Here is a 27,152-nt window from a genome sequence, read left to right as displayed (position 1 = left end):
AGCTTTCAATTTCTTGCTCTTTTTCTTCTTCTGGCTCCACTATGGTTTGGTTGTTGGCACATTTGGAGTTGTCCCAGAAGTTCCTAAGCCTCTTCTTCTCATTTTTTTTCAATTCTTGTTTCCTCATTCTATGCTAATTGACTGATTTTTTTCTTCCTTATGTTCCAAATAATTGATTTGAATTCCAGTTTCCTTCCCTTCACCATTGGTTTTGTGTGGATTTTCCTTTGTTTCACTTAGCATAGCCTTCACTTCTTCCCTTATGTGTTTGCCATACTTAAGCATATCTGTCAAGCCTGTCAGCATCATTATCAACAGTGTTTTGAATTCTTCATCTGTTAGGTTGGCTATCTCCTTGTCTGTGATGTTGGCTATCTCATCACTTACTTCTTCCACTGAAACCTTGATCTGTTCCCTATTTTGGGCCATATTTCTCTGTCTCCTCATCTTGACAGGCTTTTATGTTTGTTTGCCTCTGTGTCTTAGGTAGAGCTATCACTCCTGTTATGTTGTAAGGGGCGAAGCCTTAGGTATTTGTTAGTACAGGGCGACCTGTTTCACCACATTGTGGCACTGTATGTGGGAGAAGGGTCTGCAATGGAACAATGCCACTTGCTCAGCACTTGCCCCTTTTCCAGGCATTTCTCCCACTTCTGTATGGACTGGCACCTCTCTAGCTGTTGCCCTGGCTGTTGTTCCCAGAGTTGGTGGATCTGTGGACATTCTAGGACTGTGTGGGCCCTTTAAACAAGCGAATTCTGCTGAGAGACTGGCAGTTTCTTCCTACATTCCAACACCCACTTGTTTGCACAGTCAGAATCAATGAGGATTTATTTTCCCTGGTGCTGGGACCAAGAGCTGTGCAGTCTGATCTGGTGCTGGGAGCACTCACCAGGTGTCTCTCTTGACTTTTTAAAAAGTGTGACTGCCCTTTCCATTGACCTGCCACTGGTGCTGCTGCCACCACTGCTGCTGCCACCACACCACGTCCTCTCCACCCCAACTCCAGCCCTCCTACCTGTCTGGATGAGTATTTCTTCTTTATACCTTTGTTTGTCGGACTTCCATGCAGCTTGATTTTCTGGAACTTCTGGTTGTTTCTAGTTTTGGGGTAGTTGTATTCCTCCTTAGTTGTGGAGGGAGGCGCAGCATGTCTGTCTAGGCCTCCACCTTTCCCCCCACTTCCCCACTCTTGTTAGGGATTTCTGGACCCAAGAGTATGTAGGACGACAACCATGTCCAGCTTGAAGCAGTTAGAGAAGCATGAGACCTTTGCCAATTGTCCTTTATAAGATTATAAAGCATCTTAAGTCTGAGAGGGGAGAACTATTACAGAGTGGGGGTCTCCCCGCTAAATAATTAATTAATTAATTAATTTTTTAAAAAAGATCCAGTCAAAAAAAAAGGATACACTAATTGAAATAAAGAACAATTTACAAGGAAACAACAGTAGAGTGGATGAAGCTGAGAAACAAATCAATAATTTGGAATATAAGGAAGCAAAAAGAAAACAAAGCAGGGCAACAAGGAGAAAAAAGAATCCCAAAAATTGAGGATAGTGTAAGCAGCCTCTGGAACAACTTCAAGCATTCCAGTATTCACATCATAGGGGTGCCAGAAGGAGAAGTGCAAGAGCAAGAAATTGGAAATCTATCTGAAAAAATAATGACAGAAAACTTCACTCATTCTGTGAAGGAAATAGATATGCAAGTCCAAGAAGCACAGAGGGTCCCAAACAATATGAACCCAAAAAAGTCCATTCTAAGACATATTATAATTATAATGTGAAAAGTTAAAGATAAAGAGAGAATCTTAAAAGCAGCAAGAGAAAAAAAATTAGTTACCTCTAGGAGAGTTCCCATAAAATTGTCAGCTGATTTCTCAAAAGAAACTTTGAAGCTAGAAGGAATTGGCAAGAAATATTCAAAGTCATGAAAATAGGGACCTACAGCCAAGATTGCCCTATCCAGCAAAGCTATCATTTAGAATGGAAGGGCAGACAAACAGCTTCCCAGATAAGAAAAACTAAAGGAGTTAATCATCACCAAACCATTATTATATGAAATCTTAAAGGGATTTATTTAAGAAAAAGAAGATCAAGACTATGAACAATAAAATGGCAAAAAATACATATCTATCAACAGGTGAATCTAAAAAACAAACTAAGCCAACAAGAAGAACAGAGACAAAATTATGGATACAGAGAATGTTTTGATGGTTGCCAGATGGGAGGGGTGTGGGGGAATGAGTGAAGAGGTGAGGGGATTAATAGTATAAGTAGGTAGTTACAGAGTAGCCATGGGGAGGTAAAGTACAGTATAGAAAATGGAGTAACCAAGAACTTATATGCATGATCCATGAACATGAACAAAGGTGTGGGGATTTCCTAAGGGAATGGGAGTTGTGGGGGGAGGGGGGAGCTGGATGGATGGGGGGAAAGGGGAATAATTGGGACAATTGCAATAGCATAATCAATAAAATATTATTTAAAAAGAAAGAAGAAAAGGGAAATAGCTTCCCAAAAGGAAGATGTTTTCTTTTTACAGGTTTTGGTTTTAGTTTTCAAACTAAAAGAATTCTATGCACAGTCCTGGAGAAATTTCAAAACATGCCAATTCCGAAGCAGAATCCTTGGACATGGGAGGCCAACTGTAAGGCAGGGGAGTAGATGCCATCCATAGGGCCTTGCTGGTGAAGGCTTAAGCCAAACCAGGGTCTTCAGGGCCCATTGAAACTATGACAACTTTTAAAATAATAAAAACAAAAATACCTAAACTAGATTCAGTTGTTCACTCTCTACAATTCAGAAAAAGTGGGTTTATGTTGGGCCCTGGGTAACATATTAAACATCTAGCTGAGCTCACCCTGGAAGTGTAGCAAGCCACACATGGCTAAGTCCACATGTCTACACAGCCCTGAGTGGAAAGCAAACTTGGCCTTTATCTGGCTAACCCAAGAAGTCAACTGGAGTCATTTAGAACCAAAAATATATATCAGATGTTTGCATTTATTGTTGGAGAAAGACCACCTTGCTGAGTGCTCTGGGCTTAATTGCGTATTTACACAGGGCCTTCCATATCCTAAAAATGGCTTAAGATGACTTCCAAAAATAGGTAAAATTTAACAAAATAAATAAAGGTAAAATGAGCAGATGAGGAAAGCAAAGGAAAGGAGAAAGATGGTAAGGCTGTACCAGTGACCAAGGGCACATTGAGGGCTTTTTATCATTGTGCAGGGCAGCCCAACAGGCTGCTCTCCAGGTGTCAGATCAGATAGCATGGTCTCCCCTGAATCCTCTTACTGGAAACACTGTTAGACCCATTCCCCAATCTGAGTTGAGAATAGTCACATGAGAGGACATTTCGTGGCAATGCATGATGTGATTGTCTGACAGTCAGGCTCAGCCAGGACAGGCCAGACATTGGAGCAGTGGTTTTCCAAAGTTGTTTGCCACATAACATCTTGTGGAAATCCCTGTGGACTAATTTAGATGAAAGCAGAGGTCTTTGACTGTTCCTCCACTGGGGAGCTGGGTCCTCCCTCCTTGAGGTGCCCACCCACCCACAGAAACACCACTGGGAGACCCTCCCTCCCACTCCTTAGGGTCTCCACAGCATGGTATGAAACCCATGCAGGAGAATGGTGATTTCTAAGGGGTTTTCACAGACTACTAAGTGGTGCTGACAGTGAGGAGCAAGTTTGAGAAACACTACAAGAGCCAAATTTCATGGTTCTCAGCAGCAGGATTTCTGATAGCCTGCAATAGGGCAATGATGTAATTGTGTGGGGAGGTACTTTATGCCACATTCCAAAACTGTACTGGACAAGGGGCACAGTAAGGAGTAAGGCCATACTGGGTTTAGCAAACAAGGGCACATTGGGAAGCTATTTCCTTCTTCAGAAGCAATTTCTTCTTCTGGAGTGCATCTCTGTCTCCTGGGCAGACTCTGACAAATACCATATCTCTCAGCTCCTCTCTATACCCCACCAACAGTGTGACCTAGAAAAGCAGCAGTGGCTGAGACCACCATCTATACAACCTCAATTACTCTCATGCTCACAAACACTCCCTTCTTCTTTGAACACTGGGGTCTTGCACCCACTGTACTGAGTCCGAGCTCAGGAAACAAGATGGAGCTAACACTTAAGCAAGCCTACCTCTTTACCAGGCCCTGTCCTATGTGCATCAGATGTAGAAACTGTCCTGTTTCTCACAATAACCATTGAGGTAGGAATTGACAGAGCTAGACTCCACGTAGAAGTCGACCCCTCCACCCAGCAGGCACCCGTTAGTGTGAACAAGTCGCCAAGCTCCTCTGCCAAAAGAGTTAGTGTGCAAGGCATTTAACAGTCACAGCCGAAGCTAAGCATATGACAACAGCAGCTCCTGGGTAGTGTTTAAAGTTACCTACGCATAAGAGCTTAGTAATCCATGAGAGGCACTGTTGCAAACGCCACAATTCAAACTCAGACATAGGAACAGCATAAAACTAAACTGACCTGACAAAAGGACACTTGGTTCAGCTGTCAGAACCTTCAAAAGACACATATTCAAAACTTGAAATATTGGAACAGGTGAGTAAACATTGGTTATTTGTTTATAAAAAACATTTTTATAAAAGGCATGGCTAAGGGATTTTGGAAACAGGTTGTCCTAGAGCCTGTATAATATAAATTAATTACAATGATATATTTCCCTACCAGCTTTCAAGAATGCCTTTAGTATATAAAGTAAACCGCAATGGTAGAGTTTAACCCCAGGCATATTTAACACTCTGTTACCATAGAGGCCTTGAAAGCTCCACTATGTGCCACATCTAGAGAACATTGCTGGATATTCTTCTCCTGGGTGCAAAGACTTCTTTCTGACATTGACTTGTCATATTGGTGCCTATGAGTGGTCTTCGGGTATTAACTATAATAAAAAACATGCCATGTAATAAAAATGAGGCAAGAGACAGATAGCATTGTGGAGACAAGCAAACATACTTTTCAAAAAGTCTAATAAGCTCAAGGCAGTTCTGGTACAAGCAGAATTCAACACCAACTTTCCTGTGTCCAAGAATGGCATTCTAACTCAGTGCATTATATGGCTGCACTTTTGCTAAAATCTAAACAGAATGGGGCTGGAGATCTGTTCCATGGCTTTTTTCAATGTTATTATTGCATCCGCCATTTAGGTTCTACCCCAAAGACTGCTAAGACCCTCATCCAAGAGACCACTGGGACTGTTCACTTATCCCTGCCACCACCTTCCCAGAAGCAGAATGGAGCTGAGCCCATTACACACCCCTCATCCATTTGCATATGCATCTTTCTCCCCCAAACCTGGAAGGCACAGTAAGGCACAACAGTCCACATTGCCCAGCACACTGCATATTCACCACCAACATAAATTGTCTCAGAAGTTCTAATATCTATAAAAGGAATTCAGTAGAAATAGTCATCAATTCTCTTTAAAAACAACTGCCACCATACAGGAGAATGTGAACAGTTTCACAGATTCCAGTATTGCTCTAGGCATGTGGTAGAGTGCTCTGCCTACAGACACCTTGTTTGTGGGTGGGATGATTAAGTAAATGTTCAGACTTTTATTTTAAACACTCTCACTTCAAAATACCATTTGTTGGCCTCGGCAATTGTCATAAACCATTTTTGGCAAATATGTGGCGATGGATTCTTCCCTTAGCGTAGATTACAAATGTTGGTGTGTTCCCACCATGTACATGTGTCCTGACTAGTTTTAGAAAAAAACATAAACATCAACTCTTTTGACCACTAATTTCTTCATTAATGAAGAAGAGGTATCTTCTGCTGCTTAAAAACATAGAATTGAGGTGTGTCCATCATAATTGCTTTCTAAAGCTCGATCTTTACACTTTGGCTTGCTAACCCAAATATAAATAATAGTGATTTAAATGAAATAAATATGAGGTATTCTCTGAGGTCACAGTTTAGAGGAAACAATTTCACAACTGCCAAAGCAATGTAAGATCCTCACCCTCAGAAACAGCTTTTTAACAGACCCATTTCCAGCTTTCTAGTTCTCCTGTCCAAGATGGCTTGACTTGGCATTTTTCTAAATGCATGAACTGTATTAGGCTGTGCATTTTATAAAAACAAGGCTTAAATACAGAACTGGCTCTCAAGAAGTTTAGAATCTAGTTTTTGATGGGGAATATATAGACCTGTCCAAAGTCATTAACACTTTAAAAGAACTGCATTGCTCTTTAAATTACTACTCCCATTAATATTTTTACTTCCAATTCTATGCATTTTATTTTCTGTGTATACTGTTGGAAATCACTCCTGACATCTTGATTTTCTTTTTAAAAAGAATACACTTTAGCATATCTTAAAATATCAATCTGGTATTAGAGTTTCATTATTAAAGAAACAAACATAAACTGTCTGCAGCTTAATTATAAAAAGCACTTGGAAGTGGGCAGTGTCCTTCAGGGTGCTAGGTCAAGAGACACATGTCACAAATATGGATAAACATGCAGAAGTCTTGAAACATAGTGGGTCCTGACGCCCTGTCACCAGTCACCAGCACTCAAGGGGCAGCCTTTTTCTCTGGAAATTTCTAGGATGCTAACTTCTAAAATCATTTTTTTCCTAAGTAAAATCATAGAAGTCCATTTTGAAAAAGGGCTTACCTGGTAATTTGTGTTCTTGTACTGAAGTCAAGAGACCTCATTGAGCGTAGAACTTCAATGCATCCCAAGTACTGCAAAGGGGAAAAGCATAAATCATGAGCCCTAGGAGTTGAGATGAAGAGATATTGCCTAACAATAACAAGAGCATTTCTGGAAGCCATACACATTTCTTGAATCACACTTAACTTTCTATAAAAGCAATAATCATACTCATAAGGAAATATTCTGAGTGCTTAAAATCAACTCTTTTGACCACAATTTCTTCACTGAGAAATTACGTCACTTATCTTAAACCCATAATATTTTCATTTTATTTAGAAGTACATTTTTTATTTCAATCAAGATGGAGACATAGGTAGACATGCTTTGCATCCTTGTACAAGCATAGAAAGAATTACAGCCAGTTCTCAAAAACAAATGACAACCAGAGCCATCAGAAAATTAAGCTATATAGAAGTCCGACAACCAAGGATTTAAGGAAGCCATATTTATCTAGAAGGGTAGGAGAGGCAGAGTCGCGGAAACAAGGCAGAGAGGCGCTGTGGCTCAAACAGGTGGCAGTGGTGGCAGCTGAACAGACAGTCCCACATTCACGTGTGGTGGACAAAAATTGGGAGGGATACCCTGGAAGCAATCTACCCCAGCCCAAGGCCAGAGCACACTGTCCAGATTTCCAGCACCAGGTAGACAAACTCCCAATACCTCTGGCTATAAAAACCAGTGGAGATTGGGACAGCAGAAGAAACTACCAGATTCTCACTGTGTAAAGGGCCCATGTGGTCTTATAATGTATGCAAACCCAAGGGCAGTGACTAACTGGAAGGACACCAATCTCACGTGCGAAGTAGGTGAAGTGACTGGAAATGGGGTGAGTGCCAGGGCAAATCACAAAAAAACAGGCAGTGGCATTGTCCCCTCTCTGGGCTCTCACAATACAGCCACAAAGCAATGAAACAGGTTGCCCCACCCTGACAATTACCAAAGGCTCTGCCCCATACAATTTACTAGGGTTCCCTTTTTTCCACACCCTCACCATCACTTGTTGTTATTTGATTTATTGATGATGGCCATTCTGGCACATGTGAAGTTAAATCTTATTGTGGTTTTTATTTGCATCTCTCTGATGATTAGTGATATTAAGCATTTTTTCATGTATCTATGGGCTATCTGGATGCCCTCTTTGGAGAAGTGTCTATTCAGATCCTTCCCCCTTTTTAAATTGGATTGTTTGTCTTACTGGTGTTGATTTGTATAATTTCTTTATGTATTTTGAAAATTAACCCCATATCAGATATATCATTGTCAAATATATTCTCTCATACAGTGGGTATGCTTTTCATTTTATTGATGGTTTCTTTTGCTGTGTAAAAGCTTTTTAGTTTGATGCAGTTGCATTTATTTATTTCTCCTTTTTTTCCCTTGGTATAAGAGATATACCAGCAAAAATATTTCTACAAGAAATGTCTAAGATTTTACTGCCCATGTTTTCTTCTAGGATTTTTATGGTTTCATGAATTACATTTAAATTGTTTACCCATTTTGGATTTATTCTGGTGTATGGTGTAAATTGGTGGTCTAGTTTCATTTTTGCATGTACCTGTCCGATTTTCCTAACACCATATATTGAAGAGACTGTCCTTACTGCATTGTATGCTTGTGCCTCCTTTGTCAAATATTAATTGGCCATAAAGGTGTGGGTTAATTTCTTGGCTCTCTCTTCTGTTACATTAACCTATATTCCTGTTCTTATGCCTATACCAACCTGTTTTGATTATAATGAACTTGTAGCATAGTTTCACATCAGTTATTGTGATACCTCCAACTTTCTTCTTCTTTCACAAGAATGCTAAGGCTATTTGAGCTCTTTTTTGGTTCCCAATTATTTTTCAAAATATTTGTCCTAGATCTGTGAAATATGCCATTGGTATTTTAACAGGAATTGCATTGAATCTAGAGATTGCTTTGGGTAGTATGGACATCTTAATAATGTTAATTTTTCCAATTCATGAACATGGTATATACTTCCAATTATTTGTATCTTCCTCAATTTCTTTTTTATTTGGCTTTATTTTTATATGTATTTTTAATTATATTTTATTGATTATGCTACTACAGTTGTCCCAGTTGTTCCTCTTTGTCCTCCTCTACCCAGCACCCTCAGGCCAACCCTACACCATTGTTCATGTCCATGGGTCATGCCTATAAGTTCTTTGGCTACTCCATTTCCTATACTGTACTTTACATCCCCATGGCTATTCTGTAACTACCTATCTGTTCTTCTTAATTTCTTCATCTCTTCACCCATTCCCTCACCCTCATCCTCCTCCTATCTGGCAACCATCAAAACACTCTCTGTATCCATGATTCTGTCTTTGTTCTTCTTGTTTACATAGTTTGTTTTTTAGATTCTATTGTTGATAAGATGTGTATTTTTTGCCATTTTATTGTTCAAAATTTTGATCTTCTTTTTCTTATATAAGTCTCTTTAACATTTTTTATAATAATGGTTTGGTGATGATGAACTCTTTAGCTTTTTCTTGTCTGGGAGGCTCTTTATTTGCCTTTGATTCTAAGTGATAGCTTTGCTGGGTAGTACTATCTTGGCTGTAGGTCACTGCTTTTCATCACGTTGAATATTTCTTGCCAATCCCTTCTAGCCTGCAATATTCCTTTTGGAAAATCAACTGACAGTCTTACGGAACCTTCCCTGTAGGTAAATAACTTCTTTTCTCTTGCTACTTTTAAGATTCTCTCTTTAACTTTGAGGTTTGGCATTTTAATTATGATGTGTTTTGGAGTGGGCCTCTTTAAGTTGATCTTGTTTGGGACTCTCTGTGCTTCCTGGACATGTATGTCTATTTCCTTCACCAAATTAGGAAAGTTTTCTTTCATTGCTTTTCAAATAGATTTTGAAATCCTTGCTCTTGCTCCTCTCCTTCTGACACACCCATGATGCAAATGTTGGAGTGCTTGAGGTTGTTCCAGAGGCTGTTCACACTATCCATATTTAAAATTTTTTTTTTCTTCTTCTTGTCCTGATTGGTTGTTTTTTGCTTTCTTATGTTCCAAATCATTGATTTGTTTCTCGGGTTCATTTACTCTACTGTTCTTTCCCTGAAAATTGTTCTTTATTTCAATTTATGTCTGACTGGATCTTTTTTGAGGTCTTCACTAAGTTCGTCAACCATCCTTAAACCAGTGTTTTGAACTCTGCATTTGATAGATTGCTTATATCTAATTCGTTTAGTTCTTTTACCGGGGTTATGATCTATTCTTTCATTTGGGTCATGTTTCTTTGTTTCCTCATTTTGGCAGCCTCCCTGTGTTTGTTTCTATGTATTAGGTAGAGCTGCTATGACTCCCTGTCTTGGTAGTGTGGCCTAATGTAGTAGGTGTTCTATAGGTTCCAGTGACACAGCCTCCCCTATCACTCAGGCTGGGTACTTGAAGTGTGCCCTTTGTGTAGTCTGAGTACACCCTCATCTTGCATTTGAATCTCGATTGCTTTTGGTAGGTCCATGGGAGGAATTTACCCAGGTCAGTCAGCTGTAAGGACTGGCTGTGAACACTGACCATCAAGTTCTGTCCTCTGTGGAAAATCAGCTGTCCAGGAGCAGAGTGTCAGTGCTCTCATGTGATATGTAGTAGTCTACTGGGTGTGTCAGCTCTGTGGTTTCATGGGTGGTGCAGGTCAAGGTCATCCTCCACCTGTGTTGTGCCCAGGGCTGCCCTGCATGAGTTATAAAGCAATCTGAGATGGCTGCTACTTATGCTGGCCTTGAAGATTCCCAGATGAGGCTAAGCTGTGAATCTAGGGTGGCTGCTGTTAGTGCCAGGCCTAGGGCCAGTTGTCAAGGGGTATTGGGGCCTGGGGCTCACTGAGACCATCTGTTGCTTGTTTTAGAGGCTTTAGGAGGTTGTAAAGCATGAGCCAACACCAGCCATTCATATGGAAAAGTCATAGTTAATAGTTTGGGTGGATCCTATAAGTTGGGTGGGCCAAAGTCTCAGGGGATCTTCAGGGTGGGGCAAACAGTGTTAGCCAGGTTGATGGAGTCTCAAATATGGCACCCGCCTGCCAGCTCTATGGCTCTGTATGGGAAAGTTCAGAAAAGAGAATATGAATTCTGCTTGCCTTTTTGTCTGGGAGAAAGCTATTTCCAAGCTCCCACCTTGAAGCCAGACATTTCAGATCCTCTCTGAAGTATGCCACTGGTGCCTTTCAAGCTGCTACTCCAGTGCTGGGTCTCAGAGGGAGTAAGTCTGAATAAGTTCATGTGTGGGTTCTTTAAGGGAACTGCTTGGGACTACAGAAGTTTCTTTCAATGACTCAATCACCATTGGTTTTTTCAGCCAGGAGTTATGGTACTTATCTTCCCTGGTACTGGAATCTTGGATGGGGACATCTTGATGTGGGACTGAGACTCCTCACTCCCAAGATATTCTTCCCAAATTTTATCCACACATGTGGATGTGGCACAAGCCTGTTCTGCATCTCTGCCCCTTCTACCAGTTTGGATGAATGTGGTTTCTTTAATTCTATCATTGTCAGACTTTCATTCAACTTGATTTCTGACTATTCTGAATGATGGTTTTTCTATATTTTAGTTGTAATTTTATGTGGTTGTGCGAGGAGGTGAGCCATTTTTACTTATGTCACCATCTAAACCTTAATATCTTCTTCAACTTATTTTCAATGTCCTATTGTTTTCCAAGTGCCTTATTTTCTATTGCAATGCTAAATGGAATTGTTTTCTTAATTTCTCTTCTGATATTTCATTGTTGGTGAAATTTCATTGATTTCTAGATATTAATTTTGCACACTGCTGCTTTGCCAAATTCATTTATTAGATCTAGTAGCTTTTTGGTGGAGTCTTTAAGGTTTTCTATGTACAATATAATGTCATCTTGAAATAACGACAGTTTTATTTCCTCCTTTCCAGTCTGGATGACTTTTATTCCTAAATGCATCCATATTGTCTAAACACTATATAAGAAGAATGGGTCCATTTTTTACTTTTACAACTACAAAATAATGAAAAATAAAATATTTTCCCCCCATAATTGGACATCCAAACTATGATGCAGAATTGATCACAAAGTGATCAATGACATATGGTGATTCTAATTACGAGGCACCTGGAACCTCCCTCCTCGACCCTCTGGCAAGTCACTCATTCTGATGATGCAATAGAGAGTGAACTCGTCAGGAAGACCAATTACACCTCCCAGATGGGCTACTCCCGCAGTGTGCTTCTTTGAACTCCATCCCCCACCTCAGTAATTGGTCAAGGATGGGTGTGTGATCCCAGCTGGGCCCACGAGTCACAGTCCTGAGGGTTTTGCCGGAACTGCGTGGAACTACTGTCCAGAAGTGACAGGTCCAGTGCAGCTTCTGAGAACTGCACAGTTAAAGGTTACCCGGCCCTCAGTCCCTAACCTTCCCAGCCACAGGAAGTTAGAGGAATTAATGAACAGTTAACTCTGGTGATTTCTACCCTTGGTGACTATTAAAGGCACCTTCTAAAGTTCATTTTGAATTATGGTGTGCCCAGGCTTCTCCTTTTTGAGCATGGCTTATAAATGGGGTGGTCATTCATGCTAGATTGGAATTTCCTCCTAGGCTTCTAGTGCTGGGGGGAAAAAAGTGTATCTTAAATGACTTTATCGTCGTCGTCGGCAGCCGTCCGTCTCGAGAGACGATGGTGTAGCTTCTTAAGTGTCTATCTGCACTGCCGAGAATGGCTGTGCAGTCCGACTCGGGAGTGACACGGCATCTGTCTCCTCCCGTGTTGAATCGACATCTTGCGATGACGCTGGAGTGTCCTCTCCAGTGGAGCTGAAGCTACAGAGCCTGGGCAGGGTGATATGGAGGGTCTGCTGTTGCCCATGCAGCAGACCCCCCCTCTCTTCGCAGCTGAAGGGTCCAAGGGAAAGACGGAGTCGATACAGCTTGGGTTCAGGTGCGCCGCAGGAGTTGCCGGTGTTGACTACAACGTCAAACCGCCTTAGGGACTCCGGCTCCGGATTTTCTGTCGGGGTTTACTCCCTTAGCCTTTCCCCAGAAGAGGTATGCCGCAAGGCAGCGGAGGTTTTTTGGAGTCAGAGTTTTCCTTCTCTGATGTACCCTGACTGGAAGATCGAACCAGCGACACTTAGCTCGCAGGCCGACGCTCAATCCACTGAGCTAAACCAGCCAGGGCCAAATGACTTTATAATACCTAAGTAATTATTAGTTAAAGCTATTAATAACATAAGCATTTGTTTGCTGACTACATATAAAGATCTATATTGTTCATGTCACAACTAATAAACACCTGCACCTGTAAGATGCTCAGGTAAAAAGAAATTGGACAGATCTCAAAATGTCTTCAGAGACCTTACAGGTTACTAGTTATGCCCTGGAAGCCATACCACAACCAGCAAAAGAAATGTGCTGAAGCCAGGGTGAAAGACAAATTGCTGAGAAATTGAAGAAAGGACCATGGAGTACTGACCACATGAGTGGTAAGCCTGGAGCAGTGTGGATCTTAAAGTATGGTCTCTGGTCCAGCTGAACTGGCATCATGTGGGAACTTGTTATAAATGCTTCCTACCCCTCCTGCAAGGTCCCCAGGGGTTCTCATGCCCACTAATTTCTAAGAGTTGTCTCCACAGAGACTGGTTTCACTTTCCAAACTTTCTTTATCTGATCAGTATTGTATGCAGGCTACGTAAGTTCAAATATTCGTTCTGTAACCTCATAGTAACTTCGTTTTTCTTTTTTATTATTATTTTTGAAACTTTATTTCTTTAATATGACTTTTTCTCCTTCTTTCTTTTTGATTCAAGCTGGTATTGTCCACCCTGACTTGCCCACCTTCCTCTCCCTTGCACATCCACTTTCTTAATCATTAGAGCCTCACAACAATAAGATTTTGGTCAGGATCAAGTAATCTTAGGAACAAGCCTCAGGTCTGTTGACCACAGAGACAGTTTCAGTCAAACTAAAGACAACATCTAGGCTTCTGTTGTGTTTCAGCTCTGTACCCAGAAAATCAGAACTACTCCCCAGATCACACACACCCTCTTAAAACCAGAGAGCAACACCATGGCTGACATAGGTCCAGGTGCACTGATCAACTACTACACCCTCGGGTCAATCAATTAGTAGAGACCACAACCCTAACTCCCTTAGTTGCCATCATTAATGATTTTCCTTCTATATAACCCATCCCCTAAATGCCATTGGGGACCTAGGTCTTTGAGCATTAGTAGCTAACCTGTCTCTGGCCATTGTAAGGGGAAAGGAAACTGGTGACTCTCAAACCAGTAGAAAATAATTAGCAGCAAAAGACAAATGTAATTAATTCTTGAATCAGGTGGTCTCCGAGCCAGAGTTTATCGTATCAGCACACTTACAAGTCAGGAATGGGGCATACCACAGCTCAGCACAAATGCTTCTGAGGACAAAGGATATTTGAGATCAAAGTGCGGGAAATATTCATCACCAAACTCTGGGAAATGGGAAAATGTAGCTAGACAGCCCAGCAAACAAGATAGGGAAATTTCAAAGAAGAGCTAGAGACAGACCTATAACCAGATCAGCCTGAGTTAATTATTACCCTCAGTTAATTCAGTTAATCACGTTAGATTGTAACTCTGTAGTATCCAGCATGGAAAAACAGAGAAGGAGAAGGAGGGGGAGAGGGGTGTTTTACTCGCATTAGGATAAAAACAGTCAACTCCACTTTGTCGGCGCGCATGCCCCTGGCTAGCTGTGTGCCCGACTCTGCAGACTCATGAATAAATGCCTGGCTTTGCTGCTCAAGTCCTGTGTCCCGGTGTTTTATTGTGAGTGCTTCTCATAATTTGGGGGTTTATCCAGGATCCTCCGCCTGAGTGTGGAAAGAGGCTCTGAGCCAAGGCAGGGAAATGCGTCCTACCTGTTCTTGGGTGGCTTGCTTGACCCAGAGCCCAACTGCCTCACAGTGTCTGGAAACGACATGAGACTTCTTGTTGGGACAGCAGTGGATCGACGCGGGGGGTGAGGGGGGCGAGTAAAAAAAGATAAAAGCAAACACTGCAGCAACCAGGCAACCTTATGCATGGGCCAAAGTACAAAAATTGGACTTTATTACTATCTTGGTGGTTGGGCATCCTCAGAAATCGAATGTGTGTGTGGCTGAGACGTATCTCAAGATACAAAGCAAGTGCAGAGTCCCGATCTGCGGTTCCATTCCCCCATGAGGGAAAGGGCCAGAGATGGACGAAGCAAATCTCAGGCTGTGTGTAAGAAATATCCAGTACAGGGGGTTAAGCACACAGGGCATGGACAAGAAACCTCCAATAAGGGGGGTTGAGTCCATGGGCCATGGGCAAGAAACCTCCAATATGGGGGGTTGAGCTCATGGCATCTCCGTATACAAGAAATCTCGAGGGGGTGGGGAGCGTTGAGTATATGGAGTCTGTATACAAGAAACTTCCAGTATGGGGGGTTAAGTATACAGGTTATGAGCAAGAAACTTCGAATACGGGGGGTTGAACTCATAGGTTCATGTTCAAGAAATCTCCAGTAAGGGGGGTTGAGGACACAACCAGATTCAGCCACAGCCACAGGGATCAACTGAGGATGGGAAATAAAAATTCCAAGCCTAAGGAAACTAAAGAAAATGGGTCAAAGAAACACCCCATAGACATTCCACCCAATAGTCCATTAAGGACTATTAAAGCATTGGGGAGAAGATCCCCAGACCAAAATAAGGGAAAATAGAAAATGGTAAAATATTGCTGTCTCCTTTGGCCAAAGAACCCATGAAGGGGCAATCTGTTTTCTGGCCCTAATTTGGGTCTGATGAAAATTGGGTTTGTCAAGTCCTGATCTTATATGTATGTGAGCGATCAGGCATCAGCTTCTAAGGAAGAGAAAGAATATGCTCTCTGCTGGTTACAACCTACTGGCAGGTCTACAGGTCTCTTCCCTGTAAAAGAAAAAGAAGATAAATCCTGGGAACCTCTTCCCTGTCTCCCACCGCTTTATGGCCCTGGCCAGCCAGCGGCCAACTAGACAGAGACACTGCAGACAGTACAGACGGATCACGCCAGAGACACCTAACAGGTGCCCAACCAGTAGCCATAGCCATGACACCCAGGGCACCAGCAAAAATTTACTCTAAGAAAGGAATTAGAGCAATACAAACAGGACCTTGAGAATTTCCCCAGAGAAATTGCTTGCAACATTTCCTTCCACCCCAGGTAACTTCTAGCAATTCAACTTGCATCTGAATACTCCCTGCTAGAGCTGCAAGGATGGGAAATGTTAAGTTTGCTAGCCAAGCAGCCATCTAATTCCCTAAAAAGCTAATAGGTCCTGAGAACAATAGGACAATTAACTTGCTACATGTTACAGAAACAGCAGCAGGATATCTGCCTCTAGAACACAGAGAGAGAGGGAAAAAAATGACACTTAAAACTCAGGCTGCTTTTTTTCAAACTGTGGTACAAGTGGCAGTGGTAGCGGCTTGGCTGACAATCGACACCACCTCTAGGGTTGTAACTGGAGGGACTTCAACCTCCTCACTGCTTCAGCAGGGGGACATGCCTATATCTTAAGAAAGAGTGTTGTTACACATGGGCGGAACTAATGTCCATTCTAGGCATCCTCTTCAGCGGGGAAGGAAGAGGATTAGTCAAATGAGCTACTATAAGAATATGGAAAAGAAAGCATCCTCCTGGTCAGGAAATTGTCCTGGCCAAACAAATTTCCCAATATAAATCCTAGATGGGATAATAACAGGTCAGAGGACAGGAACCAGATTAGACTTAGGAGTCTCTTCATCCAGGGAATCAAGGAGTCGTTCCCCTGAGCACAGAATGTCTCCAAGGCATTCAAAATACAGCAAGAATGAGCTAAAACTCCATCAGCATTCCTACAGAAAGCTTGGGGACCAGATAAGAAAGTATTCTGGTCTAGATCCAAAGAATGCTGTAGGACAGGAACTCTTAAAAGTCATCTTTGTAACAGAAGCTGGCCACATATTTGTAAAAATTGCAGAAGATAAATGAATAAGCCCCACCTGTAAAGTATTTCACACAGCTCCTGGCATACATGTGGCTTGAGATACCAGTTGTTACAGGTCATTTTTGCTTGCTCACCCCAGCAACTGTGTGGCCCCTCTTCACTTGCTTACCCCAGTAGCCCAAACATGCCGAGTGTTTATCAGCTAAAATCCCTCTAAAAAATAATAAAGAAAAGAAAAAGGGGTGTGTGTGCAGTTTTCCCCACCTGTCGCTGTTATCTGGCAGCTGCAGGAGCATGAGTATAATTTTTGCCTTTACAGTTTTTTGCCCTTAAAAACCCTTTAGTTTGTGAGGCGGGGCGGTTCTCCCATCTTCTGTTTTTGTGTGGGAAAGAACCGTCCCTGGCCAGGTAAATAAACCCCGCAATTTGCTTCTAAATTGCCGTGTTTCCTCTTTGCTCGTGAATGCACCATAACATTTGGAGGCCCCAGAGAGATTCCCAACCTTTGTTGGGAGGAGAGGTCAAGGCTGGACAGCCACCAGACGAGTGTCAGGGGGAGATCTCCGAGAGACGTTCCTCAGCCCTGACTCTGCAGTCCAAGCCGTGCCGCTATCGTATCCTTGATTGGCTGTTTGGCATTTCCCCATCAGATAGGGCCATTTACACCGAGGGAAAGGTGTATTTGGATGGGATGAGAACTGGTGCACCCCGTGAGTCCGGTGGAGGACTGGACGCAGTCTTACTCCCCGGACTCAGGCGAGCCGCACGATGGTGGGTTCGACCCTCAGGCTTTCTGTTTACTGGTTTATTTGCTGTCTGTCTCATCCTTAGTTTGTTTTTCGCTGACATGGGTCAGTCCTCTTCGTGCTCATCTTGCTCTCCTTTGGAATGCATTCTCAAAAATTTTCCTGACTTCCAATGAAGGGCTTATAGCCTCTTTGGGGAAAAGGTGTCCCCTAGGTGATTACGGACTCTTTGTGAATTGGAATGGCCTACATTATCAGAGGTATCCTGGCCATCTGAGGGGGTCTTTTGACCTTCCAATAGCCTATGGGGTCAGCCGGGTCTGCGCCGGGAGACCTGGCCACCCCAACCAAATTCCGTATATCCAAATTGGGATTGAAATTTTAGAAGACAAGCCCAAATAGCTACAAAATTGTCAGAAGAGAAATGAAACCATTTTGCTTATATCTAAACCAAAGGATAGCCCTTCTAAAGGTCCCCCTCCAGTCCTCCCGGCCTCGCAGGAAAGTCCCCTTCCTGTGAGACCCCCCTCCCTACCCCCGACCAATTCCAGAACCTTCAGACCTGGGGGACGCGGCAGGCCGCGATCCTCCTTTTAGTCCCCCGCACACTCGTTCAGGCAAGGATTATACTCCTCCCGACTCGACAATAGGGCCAGCTCCCCTCCTCCCTTTGCGGGAGGCCTCGGCCCCCGCTGAGCCCTCAGGTCGGCCCTTTATGGTGTATGTCCCTTTCTCTACCAGCGACTTATACAACTGGAAGAACAAAAACCCATCTTTTTCACAAAATCCCACTGGTCTTATCTCCCTTTTAGAGTCTGTTTCCTTTACTCACCAGCCAACCTGGGATGACTATCAACAGTTACTCTATACCCTCTTCACTTTGGAAGAGTGAGAGCATGTAAGAGGGGAAGGGCAGAAGCTCGTCCTCTGGCCGGATGGGCAACTGTCCTCGGACCCGGTGAGACTAGAGCTCCTCTTCCCCTTGACACACCCAACTTGGGATCCGAACAGCGAACGAGGTAGGGAGGCATTACATTGGTATCTCCAGATTCTCCTCCGCGCCCTCCGAGCTGCGGCTCACCGGCCGACTAATCTGTCAAAGGTCACAGAGGTAAGTCAGGGCCCTGATGAGTTGCCGGCCGTGTTTCTCCAGTGGCTATAGGAGGCTTACCGCCTTTATACTCCCATTGATCCTGAAGCACCCAAGAATCGGCAGGCTCTAAACATAGCTTTCGCATCCCAGTTGGCCCCTGATATTAGGAAAAAGTTACAGAAATTAGAAGGATTTGAGGGAAAGCCCCTGATCGAGTTGGTAGAAATTGCCCAGCATGTCTTTAACAGCCGATTGGATCCTAGGGACCTAAATAAGAAAATGGCACATGTTCTCCTAACTATAGCAGGAGATCCCCCACGAAGGGATAAATGGCTGTCTAAAGGACCAGGGCATACGGGACAGGAAAAACCTCCCCTTGGCAAGAACCAGTGCGCCTACTGCAAACAGGAGGGACATTGGAAAAATGAGTGCCCCAGGCAGTATTAGACTTGAAGGACGTTTTTTTCTCCATACCCTTGGCACCAGTCAGTCAGCCTATTTTTGCCTTTTAGTGGACAGACCCAGATACTGGGGAGTCAGGGCAACTAACGTGGACCCGGTTGCCCCAGGGATTTAAGAACTCCCCGACTCTTTTTGATGATGCATTCAGCCGGGACCTTGCCCCATTCCGAGCGGATCATCCTTGTGTCACTATCCTACAGTACGTAGATGACATCTCGCTAGCAGCCAAAGACTTGGAAAGTTACGAGGCGGTTACTGAGGCACTGTTGCAACTGCTAGCCCACTTAGGATATTGGGTGTCAGCAAAAAAGGCCCAGCTATGCAGGGAGGAAGTCACTTACTTAGGATACAACTTAAAGGGAGGCAACCAGATGCTGTCTCAAAGAAGAATTCAGGCTATTTTGCAAATCCCAACTCGCACCACCAGACGCCAAATCTGGGAATTCCTCGCTCGGGGTGGTCGGTTATTGCCACCTATGGATCTTAGGATTTGCAGAACTAGCTAAGCCTCTTGATGCCTGCACTGAGGTGGGGGGCGCAAAGGAACCACTAAAATGGACTGAAACGGAGGAGTAGGCATTCCAGGCGCTTAAGGAGGCTTTAGTAACTGCACCCGCCTTGGCCCTACCCAAACTCAACAGGCCCTTTCAGCTTTATGTAGCGGAAAACAAAGGAATTGCCAAGGGGATGCTCACACAACTAGGTCCCTGGAGGAGGCCTGTAGCATACCTATCAAAGCAATTAGACCCCATTGCTACAGGATGGCCAAACTGCTTGCGGGCTATAGCGGCTACTGCGCAACTGTGAAGGAAGCCAAGAAATTAACCTTTGGTCAGGAATTACAAGTTATCACTACCCATGCAGTAGAGACTCTGCTAAGAAGCCCCTCTGATAGGTGGCTCTCCAATGCACGTATTGTACAGTATCAAGTTTTACTCCTAGATCCAGGCCGTGTCAAGTTCCTCCAGTCTGCAGCCCTCAGCCCAGCGACCCTTCTTCCGAATGATGACCCCAGCCAGTCGCTTCATGACTGTCTCGATGTGCTCATCGCCCTTACCAACTACCAGGAGGACCTAACGGACATTCCCCTGACCGATCCTGATGCTGTCCTATACACCGATGGCAGCAGCTTCATCAAGGAAGGAATCCGGTATGCTGGAGCAGCTGTTCTAGCCAGTGACACTGACATCTGGGCTCAGGCTCTAGGACCCGGGGCGTCCGCCCAGAAGGCGGAACTGGTAGCACTGACATGAGCGCTGCGCTGGTCAAAAGGAAAGCGAGTAAATATCTATACAGATAACCGGTATGCTTTTGCCACTGTACATGTTCACGGTAGTAGCTATCAAGAAAGGGGACTCTTAAAGTCAGAAGGAAAGCATAAAAAAATGCTCAGGAAATCCTGGACCTCCTTGCAGCTATCTGGCTCCCAAAGCAGGTTGCTATAATTCACTGTAAGGGGCACCAGGCTGTCCAAACGCCAGAGGCCCAAGTAAATGCCTTTGCCAATCAGGAGGCCCGGAAGGTTGCCCTACAACCAGTGGAACCGCTCACTCTGTTGCCGCTTGTCCCGCCTCCAGTTCTCCAAGAGCCTCCTGTATACTCAGAGAAAGACCAGGCGCTGGCTATCAGACTGAAAGCCCCGGAGACCCAAGATGGATGGAAGTGCCACAATGACAGCTGTCTCTTAGTTCCAGAAGCCTTCGGGAGGGAACTCATCGGGCAAGTACATCAAAGCACACACTTAGGGGGAATGGAATTAGCAGAACTCCTACAAACAGCCTATTATATCCCGGGACCTATACCAAGAGGCAAAAGGTATTAGCCGCCGGTGCCCCCAGTGTGCTGCTGTCAACCCAGCTCCAGTCTCCAAGGACCCACTAGCACCTCATCACCGTTAAGTGTGGACTCATGCTGGGAGAGCTATGGGAAGTTGATTTCACAGAAATGCTCGCGGCTTGAGGTGTCTACAAATACCTTCTAGTCCTTGTAGATACCTTCTCAGGCTGGGTTGAGGCTTTTCCCACTCAGTCAGAAATGGCTCTAATAGTAACTAAAAAGCTGTTGCAGGACATCATCCCTCGATTTGGCCTCCCCCTAGCTATAGGGTCTGACAATGGCCCAGCTTTCATTATCCAAATAACCCAACAATTAAGTAAGGCTTTAGGCATCAAGTGGAAACTCCACTGTATATATAGACCTCAAAGTTCAGGCCAGGTAGAAAGAATGAATAGAACCTTAAAAGAGACTTCGACTAAATTAAAGCTAGAAACTGGCGATTACTGGCTAAGCCTCCTTCCCTTTGCCCTGCTAAGAGCCTGCTGTACTCCCTATATTCAGAAGTGTACCCCCTACAAAATTATGTTTGGGCAGCCACCGCCCCTCCTCCCCAAGCTTAGGGTGGACTTCACGGCTGTTATAACTAACCAAGAACTTTTTAAGTCCTTGCAGGCCTTTTCAGCAAGCACCCGAGAACTACATACCCATATCCGAGAAGGCCGGCCCGCTCCTACTGACAACAACTCAGGACAACCACTGGCAGAACTGGGGGACCTTGTGTGGATAAAGGAGTGGAATCCGGACAAGCTCAGACCAAGGTGGACTGGACCGCACCAGGTGATCTTCAGTAGCCCCACTGCAGTTAAAGTCACCGGAAAAAGGTACTGGATCCACCGCTCACAGGTCAAGTCGGCAGAACTATCAGACAAGGACCTCGAGAAATAGACAGTCGAGCGAACAGAGCACCCCCTTCGGGTGCAGCTGCGGTGGTGCTCCCCCTCTTCCTCTTTCCCCTCCTTTTCATAACTAGTTTCAGAAAATCCCCATCACCTGATTAATTACACCTGGCATCTCTCCCGAACCATAGATGGAAAATAGTCAGCCAGGTTAGCACTCCTGGAGCCCCAGTGTTTACCTTTGACCTTTGTGCCCTTCTCAGTAACCAGTTCTACCCCGGAGAATGGGGACAAGAATGGACCCCAAAACGCCCCTCCTTACCCAAAGCCTTACAGTCCTCTTCTAGGAAACCCGGCCCCCAGGGCACTAGGGCGGTCACCCTCAATCCTAGAAGACCAGTCTTACTTACTACCCTAAAACCAGAAACCCAGCCTATATTTAGTACCCTAAGCACTGTCTTTCAGTATCTCAACAGAACACAGCCCAACATGACTAAAGACTGTTGGCTGTGCCTTAACCCAGAGCCTCCATATTACATTGACATAGGTGTCAATCACAGTCTTGGTAACCAGAAAGAAAACATACAGAACCTGACTCTATCCCAACTAGCTAAGTGACCCCAAGACTGTCGGTGGGGCATGCCCCTAAACTAACTTTAGGGTCCTTTGAAAGCCAAGGAGCTTATGTCCTCTCCTCCAATTTCACCCTCAACACTTCCCCGTATCGCAGCTCCTGTGCCCATATAACTACCCTACCCCCCAGAGGTACAGCAGAATTTGCCTTAGTTGCCCCTTCAGGTACCCGGTTTCCATGTACCAGTGGATTGATGCCCTGCATCTTTCTCTGCATTAGACCCCAGTTTTCCTGAATTATGTATTCTAGCCCATATTCTTCCCCAACTATATTATTATTCTGGCAGTCAAGGTCGAGAACACCTAGGGTTAGAGGGTCTACACCGATACAAAAGGGCTCTAGTATTAGTCCCAGTGCTCAACGGCCTTGGAATAGCAGGTTCAGCCGCCATAGGAACCTCGGCCTTACTAGTTGGGGACAAAAACTTTAAGGATTTAAGTGCTCAAATAGATCAGGATTTAGGAACATTAGAAGAAAGTGTCAGTAAATTAGAGGATTCACTTAGCTCTTTAGCAGAAGTATTACAAAATAGAAGAGGTCTAAACCTACTTTTCCTTAAACAGGGAGGATTATGCTTAGCTCTTAGAGAAACTTGCTGTTTTTATACTAATCACTCTGGAGTTATAAAGGACAGCCTTAGTCAGCTTCGCAAAAGGCTACAGGACAGGGAAGAGGCCAGGAAAAGAAATGAAAATTGGTATGAACGATTGTTCTCTATGTTCCTTTGGGCAACAACTCTTTTAACAGCCTTAGCAAGTATGCCCTTCTCCTTTTAGCGTTGCCTATTAATGGCCTTGCAAAATATATCAAAGAATCCAAGCAGTAAAGCTACTAGTTCTCCATAACCAATACAATAGATTAAATACTCAGCATTCAAGGATTTGAATTAGCCACAACAACCAGTGGGGAATGTTACAGGTCATTTTTGCTTGCTCACCCCAGCAACCGTGTGGCCCCTCTTCACTTGCTTACCCCAGCTGCTATCTTAACCCCCAGTAGCCCAAACATGCCGAGTGTTTATCAGCTAAAATCCCTCTAAAAAATAATAAAGAAAAAAGGGTGTGTGTGTGTGCAGTTTTTCCCACCTGTCGCTGTTATCTGGCAGATGCAGGAGCATGAGTATAATTTTTGCCTTTGTAGTTTTTTGCCTTTAAAAACTCTTTAGTTTGTGAGGTGGGGCGGTTCTCCCATCTTCTCTTTTTGTGTGGGAAAGAACCATCCCTAGCTAGGTAAATAAACACCACAATTTGCTTCTAAATTGCCTCGTTTCCTCTTTGCTCACGAATGCACCATAACACCTGTAACATTCTTATTTGTACACGTTAGTTCAGGTTCCTAGGGACACCTTCATACACGTGACTAAGTACTCAGCTACATTTCACATTTAGCTAAAAATGGCATACATTTCAGTCTGCTTCATTTCTTCAAACTCTAGTTTACCTTGAGGGTCCCAGAACATTGTGGCTTTTGGCTTCTCTTGTATTCTGTAATAATCTCTGGACACACAGCAAACTGATGGTATAACCTTGGTAGATGAACTTTGTGAAACCCAAGTCCACGATATTAAAATATAATCATTCCAATCAAGTTTTTGAAGGTTTTCTTCAGGAAACACAGGAATGTGGGCAAACAGCACTTTTCATAAAAGTGACAACTCAAGAACACAGAATAAAATTAGCTTTCTGAATAATAAATGTTAAAAGCAAAACATCTAGGGGTGGAGACAGAGTTCCTATAACAGAAGTGAAAATGTCATTGATAGAATAAATTGAGCTAGCTTGTTCTAGTATTCAAAGAAATAATGGAGCTGTGTGGGCATGAAATCAGAGCCATCAAAAAAAGAGCTGCAACTTACAAAGACCCTGAAAGAAAACTTGGCTCACCCAGAGCCTGAATAAAATGAAGGAGAAATGTTGCTCCTTAAGTGCATAAGAAAAGAGTGACAATGGCCCTGTACTATGACAAATGCCATTATTTTGTAAAGAGTCTTGATAAAGGCTTGCTCTGCCACTGTCGGTCTGACCCAGCAGCAAAGAAGAAAGGACAAGAAGCCAAAACACAGAGGGGTGAAGATTAGTCACAGGTGTGTCACCCTCCGGAGACTGATGTTTTCATCTCACCCGGAGAGCCTGGAGCTGCCATCTCAGAGGCTGAGGAGACCAGCAGACATGGGGGAGGCTTGGGGGAGGCATAGGGGAGGCATGGGTTAGCCATGGGCTAAGAGTGGCCTGAGCTACACCAGAACTGTCCTTACAGCTCTGGAAGCAGGTATGTCCTTCTACCAGGAGTTTCAGAGGGAGGAGGGTGTTGGAGAGGGAAGACATCTTCCTGGAGCCGGAACTGCAGAATGTCCACCTGGGATCCACCAGGTTAGGGACAGAGAAGCCTAGGTCCAAGAACAACAGAAAATTGTCTGATGGTCAAGACAAGCACACAGAAGAACCATGAAACCAGAGAAGGTTTGAGCATCTACTGAAACCTTAACTGACCCCCAGGCCCCAAAATGAACCCACTCTCAACCTGGCCAGGTATCTCAGTTAGAGGATTGTCCCAATATGTCAAGGTTGCGAGTTCAATCTCCAGTAAGGTCACATACAAGAAACATCCAATGAATGCATAAATAAGTGGAACAACAAATCTCTCTCTCAATCTCTCTTGCTCTCTCTCTCTCTCTCTGTCCCCCCCCTCTCTCTCTTCTTCTTCTTCTTCTTCCTTCTTCTTCTTCTTCTTCTCCTTCTCCTTCTCCTTCTCCTTCTCCTTCTCCTTCTCCTTCTCCTTCTCCTTCTCCTTCTCCTTCTCCTTCTTCTTCTTCTTCTTCTTCTTCTTTTCTTTCTCCTCTCCTTTTCTTTGCCTTTTAACATCAATCCCCCTGCCCCCGCAAAAAAAGAACCCACTCTCATCAGCTGCTTAGAGCTCCAGGACTGAGGGCAGACCCTTTTCAGGGTTACTTAGTGTGTCCTTGTGTTTTGTAAACTCCAAAATAATACACAAAAACATTCCTCATTCTTCAGGGAAACAGGGGCACCACTGTGTCCTCAGGCCACTGGCAATCTTGGGACTGTCTGAGCAGTGCCACATCCTTCCTGGGGCCTTGGCGGATGCTGGGGATGTGCGGAGCCCTCAAATTTGTTCTTCAGGACTGTGAGAAATTCTCACAATAAAAACACCAGGACACAGGACTTTAGCAGTAACCGAGGCAGTTGTTTATTCAGATTTGCAGCTATGGGCACAGCCAAATCAAAGGTGCGTGCCAACACACAGAGCAGGCTGCTTTTATCCTAATGCGAGTAACCCCTCTTTTCTCCCTCCCCCTCCTTCTTCACCGTTTTTCCATGCTGGATACTCCAGAGTTACAATCTAACAGGATTAACTAAATTAACTGAGGGTGATAGTTAACTCAGGGTGACCTGGTTATAGGTCTCTCTCCAGCTCTCCTTTGAAATTTCTCTATCTTGTTTGCTAGGCTGTCTAGCGACATTTTCCCATTTCCCATTTCCCAGAGTTCGCTGATGAATATCTCCCCCCCTCCCACCTTTGATCTCAGATATCCTTTGTCCTCAGAAGCATTTGTGCTGAGCTGCGGAATGCCCCCTTCCTGATTTGTAGATATGCTAATAATGTTAACTCTGGCTCAGAGACCCTCTAATTACATCTATCCTTTGCTGCTAATTATTTTCTACTGGTTTGAGAGTCACCAGTTTCCTTGCCCTTTACAAGGATCATGGCCAGATCTGAGTTTTTGCAATGAGATCCATCCTAATAGGTCTTTTTTTTAAAAAATAATTTATTTGTTTGTTTGTTTTATTTTTAGAGAGAGGGAAAAGGAGAAAGAGAGGGAGAGAAACATCACCATGTGGTTGCCTTTCACTCGCGTCCCCAACTGGGGACCTGACGTGCAACCTAGTAATGTGCCCTGACTGGGAATCGAACCAGCGACACTTGGCTTGCAGGCCAATGCTCAATCCCCTGAGCGACAGCAGCCAGGGCTCTAAAGGGTCTTATTTAAAGAAAGACAGGGTATAGCTTGGAATTCCATGAACCTAAGAAACAGTAAGGTAAGTCATAATAAAATGTGTGTGCAAATGCTAAAAAAAACAGCAGGGTGATATTAGTTTTTATTTAAAATATTAATCATCTGAACAAATTCCTTCTTTGTCCTTATGTTTTCTCTGCCTACTCCAACATGCATTCATACTTGTGTGTGATTAGATAAAAGACAATATATGCACCTAGAGTGCCACAGGGGGTATACTGAGGAAAGAGGTGGCCTTGTGCTTTTATTTCAAACTGCATTACTCTTATAATAAAAGTGTTGTTTTTAAAATGAATATAACTACACAGAAAATGACTTAGCTAATCCCAGAGTTTCAAAACAGTTCTTTTGCTCCAGAAACTTCACTTCTAAATTATAACATAGGTATGGATCCTAATCAATGCTACTAAAAAGCTTCATGAACAAAGAAGCTCTGTCAACTGTTATTTATAACAGAGAAACTAAACATCCCTCAGGGGGGATAGTGCTCAGTATGGTCAAGCCACCAACTGAACAATGTCATCATTATATATTTATGAAGACTATATAATTACTGGGAAAGAGGATGTAAGATTGTCAATGAAATATTAAACTATAGTCGCAGCCAGGTGGCTCAGTTAATTGGAGTGTCATCTCATACACCAAAACATTGCAAATTCGATTCCTGGTCAAGGCACATACCTAGGTTGCAGGTTCAATACCTGGTTGGGGTGCATATAGGAGGCAACCCATCAATGTTTCTCTCTCACATCAATGTCTCTCTGTCTGACTTTCATTGTCCCACTTCCTGTCTCTCTAAAATCAATAAACATATCCTCAGTTGAGGATTTAAAAAAGTAAACTATATATATAT

The 27,152-nt window shown here is 43.7% G+C and overlaps 1 protein-coding gene across 2 annotated transcripts in view; it reads right to left on the bottom strand.

The window, feature by feature from the left end:
- SHC3 (SHC adaptor protein 3) overlaps nt 1–27,152 on the bottom strand; it is a 255,280-nt gene that overhangs the window by 187,337 nt on the left and 40,791 nt on the right. For both annotated transcript variants that reach the window (XM_090273986.1, XM_090273987.1), the window contains exon 2: nt 6,660–6,730. In XM_090273986.1, coding sequence (XP_090130112.1) covers nt 6,660–6,730 — 71 coding nt within the window. The remainder of the gene's footprint in view (nt 1–6,659; nt 6,731–27,152) is intronic.

The sequence above is a fragment of the Furipterus horrens genome, unplaced genomic scaffold, assembly GCF_987537825.1.
Source record: "Furipterus horrens unplaced genomic scaffold, mFurHor1.1.pri manual_scaffold_4, whole genome shotgun sequence".
Classification (NCBI taxonomy): Eukaryota; Metazoa; Chordata; class Mammalia; order Chiroptera; family Furipteridae; genus Furipterus; species Furipterus horrens.
Note: the sequence above shows the minus strand (reverse complement) of the source record. Positions and strands in the feature narration are given on the sequence as shown.